The sequence below is a fragment of the Octopus bimaculoides genome, chromosome 28 (assembly GCF_001194135.2).
Source record: "Octopus bimaculoides isolate UCB-OBI-ISO-001 chromosome 28, ASM119413v2, whole genome shotgun sequence".
Taxonomy (NCBI): Eukaryota; Metazoa; Mollusca; class Cephalopoda; order Octopoda; family Octopodidae; genus Octopus; species Octopus bimaculoides.
In genome coordinates this window covers 10,486,449-10,494,692 of record NC_069008.1, presented here as the reverse complement: position 1 = coordinate 10,494,692, position 8,244 = coordinate 10,486,449, and the positions used below count along the sequence as shown (strand labels likewise).

At 39.8% G+C, this 8,244-nt stretch overlaps 1 protein-coding gene across 3 annotated transcripts in view; it reads left to right on the top strand.

Annotated features, from left to right (window-relative positions):
* The window catches only part of LOC106873345 (uncharacterized), a 253,626-nt gene that overhangs the window by 73,878 nt on the left and 171,504 nt on the right, over positions 1 to 8,244 (top strand). For all 3 annotated transcript variants that reach the window (XM_052977316.1, XM_014920673.2, XM_014920674.2), the window contains exon 2: positions 7,427 to 7,471. Coding sequence is in view for 2 of the 3 variants with exons in the window: in XM_014920673.2 (XP_014776159.2) it covers positions 7,427 to 7,471 (45 nt within the window). In the remaining variant the exon portion in view is untranslated. The remainder of the gene's footprint in view (positions 1 to 7,426; positions 7,472 to 8,244) is intronic.

Below are 8,244 nucleotides of genomic sequence, written 5' to 3'. Positions count from 1 at the left end.
AAATATTAAAATAGTAAAAATGACTACACGTGTTTCATAACCATATTTTCAAATAGAAAATCAAATAAAAATCAAATCAATTCAAAATGAATCGATCGAAATCAAAAGTATTCAAAAGTATAGCTAATCTTCAGGCCATATATATATATATATATATATATATATATATATCAAAAAAAAAAATGCGCCCTTTTAAAGCCTAGCCAGACTCATGGGCCCAGTTTCCCAGTTTCAATGGCGTATGTGTTCCCCAGCTGGACAGGACGCCAGTCCATCGTAGCGTTACTCATTTTTGCCAGCTGAGTGGACAGGAGCAACGTGCGTTGCCCAGACCAGGAATCAAAACCACAATCTTACGATCATGGTTCTGACACCCTAACCACTAAGCCACATGCCTCCACACACACACACACATATATATGTTACATCTTATTTTTAGTACTTATTCTATCAGTCTCTTTTGCTGAACCACCTACATTACAGGAGCTGTGAATAAACCAAAACTGGTTGTCAAGTGATGCTGGGGGACTAACACAAAGACACATATTCACATAAATATTTATGATGGGCTTCTTTCAGTTGCCATATACCAAATCCACTCGGAAAGCTTTAGTTAGCCAGGGGCTAGGACTGAACCAAGAACCATGCAGTTGGAAGCAAACTTCTTATCACACAGTCACATCTGCACACACACACACACACACATCTTTTACTTGTTTCAGTCATTTGACTGCAGCCATGCTGGGGTACAGCTTTGAACGATTTAGTCAAACAATTCAACCCCAGGACTTATGTTTTAAAGCCTCTTACTTATTCTATTGATTTCTTTTGCTGAACCGCTAGGTTACAAGGATGTAAACACACCAGCACCAGTTGTCAAGCAATGGTGGGGGCAAACACAGACACAAAGACACACACACATAGATATATACATATACAATGGTGGTGCCCCAGCATGACCACAGTTTTAAAGTTGAAACACTTTAAAGAATTTAATGAATTATATATATATGACAGGCTTCTTTCAGTTTCCATCTACCAAACCCATTCACAAGGCTTTGGTTGGCCCAACGCTATAGTAGAAGACACTGAACCCAGAACGATGTGGTTGGGAAGCAAGCACCATATATGTATATATATATATATATATATATATATATATATATACATATACATACAGGGTGTGATGGGTAAACTGTCACCATTTAATATTTTTCATTTCGTACATGCACATTGTTTGTTTTTGATTTTGTCTAGTAGGGTCAGTTGTGCACTGTCTGTGAGAAAAACAGCACCATGATGCAATTCACTCTGCCAGAAATTTGGAAACGACATGTTGTACTGCTTGGAATTCACTCCCGAATCTCCATTACGAACATTTCAGAGTGTTTGGATGTCAATCTGAGGAGTGATAAAAATCAAACATCCAGTCAATGTCATGGTGTTTGGAGTGATCACTAGTGATGGTGACGTTATGCCTCCATTCATCTTCCCACATGGCCTCAGACTCAATACAGTGGCTTACAACAAGTGCCTGGAGGAGTTGGTGTTGCCCTGGGTCAAGAGGACTCTGCACCCTGCCACACGAGCAAGAGAGGCCAGTTACGGCTGTCGGACAATTTCTGCAACCACATCACCCCTAACATCTCAAACACTGCAACCCTCTTGATTATTATGTGTGGGGCACAGTTGAGCAAGAGACCAACAAAACTCCTTGTAACACCAAAGATGACCTGAAGGCAAGGATTATGGCAGTTTAAACAAGGAGACCATTCAGAAGAGTTGCAGGAGATTCTGAAGCCAATGGCGATTTTATTGAATAGATTTACTCTTTATATTTCAAGATATTTTTATGTATTTTTGATAAATATATCATAGGCATAGGAGTGGCTGTGTGGTTAGTAGCTTGCTTACCAACCACATGGTTCCGGGTTCATTCCCACTGCATGGCACGTAGAGCAAGTGTCTTCTACTATAACCTCAGGCCAACCAAAGCCTTGTGAGTGGATTTGGTAGACGGAAACTGAAAGAAGCCCGTCGTATATACGTATGTGTGTGTGTGTATATATTTGTGTGTCTGTGTTTGTGTCCTCCCCCCACATCACTTGACAACCGACAGTGATGTGTTTATGTCCCTGTAACTTAGTGATTCAGCAAAAGAGACTGATAGAATAAGTACCAGGCTTCCAAAGAATAAGTCCTGGGGTCGATTTGCTCGACTAAAAGGCGGTGCTCCAGCATGGCCGCAGCCAAATGACTGAAACAAGTAAAAGAGAGTAAAGAGTATATCTGTTAAAATGAGATGTCAGTGTTATTTTCATTTTTTCATAATTTAGACAACAGTTTATTCACAACACCCTGTATATATATATATATATGTAATGTGTATATGTTTATGACATTTGGCAATTAGTTGTCAAAGAGAAGGTCATTGTTTGTTTGTTTCTACTGATAAATATTCACCTGAAGATTGTTAATAGCAAGGAAATATACTGCTTACATTTGAAAAATTGTTTATCTTACTTTGTTACTTCTATAAAGCATGAAAGTACATGTAATATTGTAGTATGAAATATTGTAAAATTGTAAAAATACAAAAATAACATGTGAAAATTGGACAAATTTGGTAATTTAATTGACTAATATAGTTATCAGTACACAAGGGGTAGGGTGGCTTTGTGGTAAAATGTCTTTTATCAATCATATGGCTCCAGGTTCAGTCCTACTTATGACACCTTGGCCAAGTGTCTTCTACTATAGTGTTGGGCAAAGCAAAGCCTTGTGAGTGGATTTGGTAAATAGAAACTGAAAGAAGCCCATCATATATGTGTGCGTGTGTGTGTACATGTGTGTGTGTGTGTGCATGTGTGTGCGCGCGTGCGTGTCTGTGCGCGCGTGCGTGTGTGTATGTCTCTTTGTGTCTGTGTGTGTTGGTGTTGGTGTTGGTGTGTTTATGTCCCGTAACTTAATGGTTCAGTGAAAGAGACTGATAGAATAAGATGAATACAAAGGTCGATTCATTCAACCCCAGCATGGCCATGGACTACTGACTGAAATAAGTATAAAGATAATTATGCAAACCCTGAATTCTCTGTGTGTGTATACATATGTATGCATATTTATGTGTGTGTGTATATATGTGTGTATGTGTGCATATATAAATATGTGTATATGTATATATAAATGATGACGATATTGATATGTTTTTATGCATGTATTTGTGTGTGCGTGTGCATGTGCATGCACATTTGTGTGTCTTTGTGGATGTTTGCAATCGATGGTGGCTTACACTTCAGACAGCTGAGCTATGGTTAGTAATGTTTGTTGACATTTCCTATCAACACATCATCCACTAACTCAGTACTTTCAGATTCCACCAGGATTAAAATTCTCTTCATTAAAAAGACAGGTAAAGAGTGGTAACTGAAAGAATGTTGGGCTGAAAGAACATCCTGCTTCAAGTACTTTGCTTTCTGACATTTTTTAGCTTGGGGAAGAAAAGAAAAAATACTAAATGAGTGATTAAGAAGCTTGCTTTGCAACCATTTGGCTTGTGAGTGAAATTGGACAGAAACTGTGAAAGCCCATTGCTCATACATATACATACACTCTTTTACTGTTCTTTTATTCATTTACTTGTTTCAGTCATTTGAGTGTGGCCATCCTGGAGCACTACCTTAAAGAGTTTTAGTTGAAGAAATCAAGCCCAAGACTTATTCTTTGTAAGCCTAGTACTCATTCTATCAGTCTCTTTTGCTGAATCACTAAGTTACGGGGACACAAACACCAACATCGGTTGTCAAGCAATAGTGGTGGGGGGGATAAACACAGACACAAAGACACACACACATAAATACACACACACACACACACACACACACACACACACACACACACACACATACAGTGGGCTACTTTCAGGTTCTGTCTTCCAAGTCTACTCACAAGGCTTTGGTCAACGTGAGACTATAGCAAAAGACACTTACCTAAGGTGCCACACAATGGACCTGAACCTGGAACCATGTAATTGGGAAGCAAGCTTCTTATGTCACAGCCACTCTCTTTGATGTCTCCCACTGATATGGCTAAAGAGCTAGAAATGTGTCTGGAAATCCAACAGGGGCAGCACAGCACAAATCAGATATATTATATACATGTTTTTACCATAAGAAATAATTATTTCTCCACAGTAACTGCAGTGAATTTACCTTTAGAAATTGAAATATGTCACAAACATATTTACCCAAAGACTAAGTCTGTTGGGTAAAGAGTGGCTATAAGAGAAATCCAGGTGAGCTGACATAGAGATAATGAAGCAAATAAACAAATAAAACTACTTGGGCTGTAGTAATCATGTAGTGCATAGAAATGATGGTGTGGTGTATGCAGGCTGAAGACTATTGCATGTACATGAGTTCTGTCAAATGCAAACTTTCTTTTCAGGTACATGACGGTGCTGTCCCCCATTCCCAGGGTCTCATAGGCCCACACCTCCCACACCCTCAGGATTAGCACAATCAATGTGGGCACATTGAAAGGTAGGTCTGGTGAGATTGTTGAGATACTTGAACAGAGACATGTAGATTTGTGCTGCATCCAAGAAGTAAGATGGAGAGGGGGTTCCTCACAGGCAAAGAACATAAGTATAAGATATTCTGGACAGGGAACACTGACGGGGTTGGGGGCGTGGGTATACTTCTTGCAGAGAAATGGGTTGATAAGGTAATCGAGGTAGTCAGAGTATGTGACAGAATGCTTAAGATTATTAGATTAGTGCTTCATCATAGGTTAGCAACCATTATCTTGGCCTATGCCCTTCAGCTGGGGCTGCCTGATGTACAGAAAGACCGATTTTATGATACCCTCTTACAGACTATCTCGTCGACGAATGACAGGGACCTTCTCTTTGTGGCTGGTGACTTCAATGGGCATGTTGGACAACATGCAGGGGGCTTCCATGGCGTACATGGAGGCTATGGTTTTGGTTCCCACAATGAGGAGGGAACCAAGCTACTGGAGTTCTGCAATGCAAATGACCTTGTGGTTTGCAATACTAACTTCAGGAAACCTGCCTGTCACCTATTCACCTACCGATCTGATAGACACACTAGTCAAATTGACTACATCCTCGCCAGCAAATGGGAAAGATGGCTACTTATAAATGCCAAAACCTTCCCAGGTGAAGAATTGACCCCACAACATAGATTAGTAGTTAGCGACATCAGGATCAGGGCTAAATAGATGCCCAGAAGATGACCAGCAAGGAGGGGAAGGGTCTGGAAGCTTAAGGATCCTATGAATGGATAGAAATTTAGAGATGTATTACTCAAAGCTTTTGGCGAAATAGAGGGGGATATAGCATCACATTATGTGGAAGACAACTGGAGGTTTCTACGGGACAACCTGTTGAGGGCCACTGACCAGATCTGTGGATGGTGCAAAGTCCCCTCTCGACCCAAGGTAACATGGTGGTGGAACAATGTAGTTGACAGATTCATTAGGGAAAAGAAACAGGACTGGAAGAATGGTGGTAGCAGGGAATTGTATCAGACTACCAGAAGGGAAGCTAGGAGACAGGTTTATTTAGCCAGAGGGGAAACGGATAAGAAAAAAATTGCCAATGTTCTGCATCATGAGGACCAAAGACTTGAGGTGTTTTTTGTTGCAAGACAGTGCATGAGAGAGAATCATGATATCATAGGAGAGAAATGTGTCCACATGGATGATGGCTCACTTGCATTTAACAAGGCTGCAAGGAGAGAGAATTGGAGACACCACTATGAAAGGTTGCTAAATGAAGAGAATGAATGGGAAGGAGAGAGTCTACCAAATGTTGACCCAACAGAGGGACCAGCTATCCAAATTGACAGTACCTTGGTAGATAAAGCAATTAAGAGTATGAAGACAGGAAAAGCTGCCAGTCCATCAGGAATCACTACAGAGATGCTTAAAATATCTGGCAGTGTTGGTAGACCCAGGAAGACCTATGGTGAGGTGGTGAAGCATGACCTTCAAACATTGGGCTCTCACTGAGGCAATGACAAGTGACAGAGACCTTTGGAGATATGCTGTGCTTGAGAAGACCCAACAAGCCAAGTGCGACCATAACTGTGGCCTATGCCAGTGCTGTATAACCAGCCCATTTAAGAGTACCCTTCGATCATTGGACAATAAACTACGCTTGCAAAGACCTGTTGAGGCAAGTGAAATCATTGTTGTGGCCGATGACATTACCACCTGATTGGCACTCATGCCAGTGGAACGTTAAAAGCACCATTTGTGTGTGATCACTGCCAGGGCCGCTGACTGGCTCCTGTGACTGTGGCACATACAAAGCACCATTTGAGCATGATCATTGCCAGTACTGCCAGACTGGCTCCTGTGTAGGTAGCATGTAAAAAGCACCATTTAAGCATGATCGATGTCAGTACCACCTGACTGGCCCTTGTGCCAGTGGTATGTAAAAGCACCCACTACACTCTCAGAGTGGTTGGCATTAGGAAAGGCATCCAGCTGTAGAATCTTTGCCAGATCAGATTAAAGTCTGGTGCAGCCTTCTGTCTTTCCAGCCTTCAGTGCATGGAAAGCGGATGTTAAACGATGATGATGATGATATACATGTAAATAGAGAGAGGTCTATGTTTTCTCTCTATTTATATATGTATATTTTATATATCTAGCCTGAGTGGTTTTATTTGTTTATTTGCATTTTATTATCTCTCTCTCTCTCTCTCTCTCTCTCTCTCTCTCTCTCTCTCTCTCTCTCTCTCTCTCTCTCTCTCTCTCTCTCTCTCTCTCTCTCTCTCTACCACCATCATTTGATGACCATTTACAGTTTGTTTATATCCCCATAACTTAGTGGTTCAACCAAAAAAATCAACAGAATAAGTAGCAGAATTAAACATAAGTAATGATGTTGATTTGTTTTACCAAGCCCTTGAAGGTGGTGCCCCAGCATGGCCACAATGCAATAACTGAAATATGCAAAAATTATAATTTATTGTATCTTCCCTAAAGATAGTGGATGAATGCCCTTTAGAAGTACAAACAGAAACACCATGAGTGAAGGCTTATATAGAACTGAATTTGATGAAACATATGAAATACCAACAGCAAACAAAAGAAATAGGATGTCCAAAACAGGGGAATCGGTGCCTGAGCTCCTCAGGTCTTTGATTACCCTTACTATCAACGAGAGCAGGTGCCACTCCTAGCTTCATATTCCCCATCAAACAAACACATTCTGACAGATTGTAGGCTTATTTTGTTGGGGACATATTTATCACACTTGTTTGCCTTTCTGCAAATTTGCCAGGTAAGGTGAGGAATGTGGCCCTCTCTTTTCACCCTCACATTCCCCTACTACTACTACTTCCACCACCACCACCACCATTACTACAACTACAACTTCTTTTCTATATTCCAGGAACATTGTTCAGTTTTGGAAACTCTGGTGCACAGAAATGCTCAGGTATGTATACGATTGTAGATATACTTGGTATGTAGATGCGACAGTATGTTTATATATATATATAGATACACACACACACACACACTTAGGTATGTATGTATGCATATGTATGATACTATATGTGTCCATAAAGTTATATATTCAACCACGACCAGCATGGAAAATAGACATTAAGTGATGATATATATATATATATATATATATATATATATATATATATACACACACACAATATTAATAATGAAAGGGTAAAATTAATTAATTAATTAATCAATTAATTAATTAATAATTAATAATTTTACCTAGTAGATCGGTACGTTAAAATGACCTTTTTAGGTAAAATTATACAAATATTCTATAATTATAAGCATCATTATAATTAGCTGACCCCTAATTATAATTATGTTTATAATTATAGAATATTTGTGTGTGTGTGTGTATATATATATATATATCATATCATATTTGTAAAAGAATATATATATAGGCACAGGAGTGGCTGTGTGGTAAGTCGATTGCTTACCAACCACATGGTTCCAGCCTTTTGAATGGATTTGGTAGAAGGAAACTGAAAGAAGCCCATTGTATATATGTATGTATGTGTGTGTATATGTTTGTGTGCCTGTGTTTGTCCCGCAAGCATCGCTTGACAACCGATGGTGGTGTGTTTACGTCCCCATAACTTAGCGGTTCAGCAAAAGAGACCGATAGAACTAGGCTTCCAAAGAATAAGTCCTGGGGTCGATTTGCTCGACTAAAAGGCAGTGCTCCAG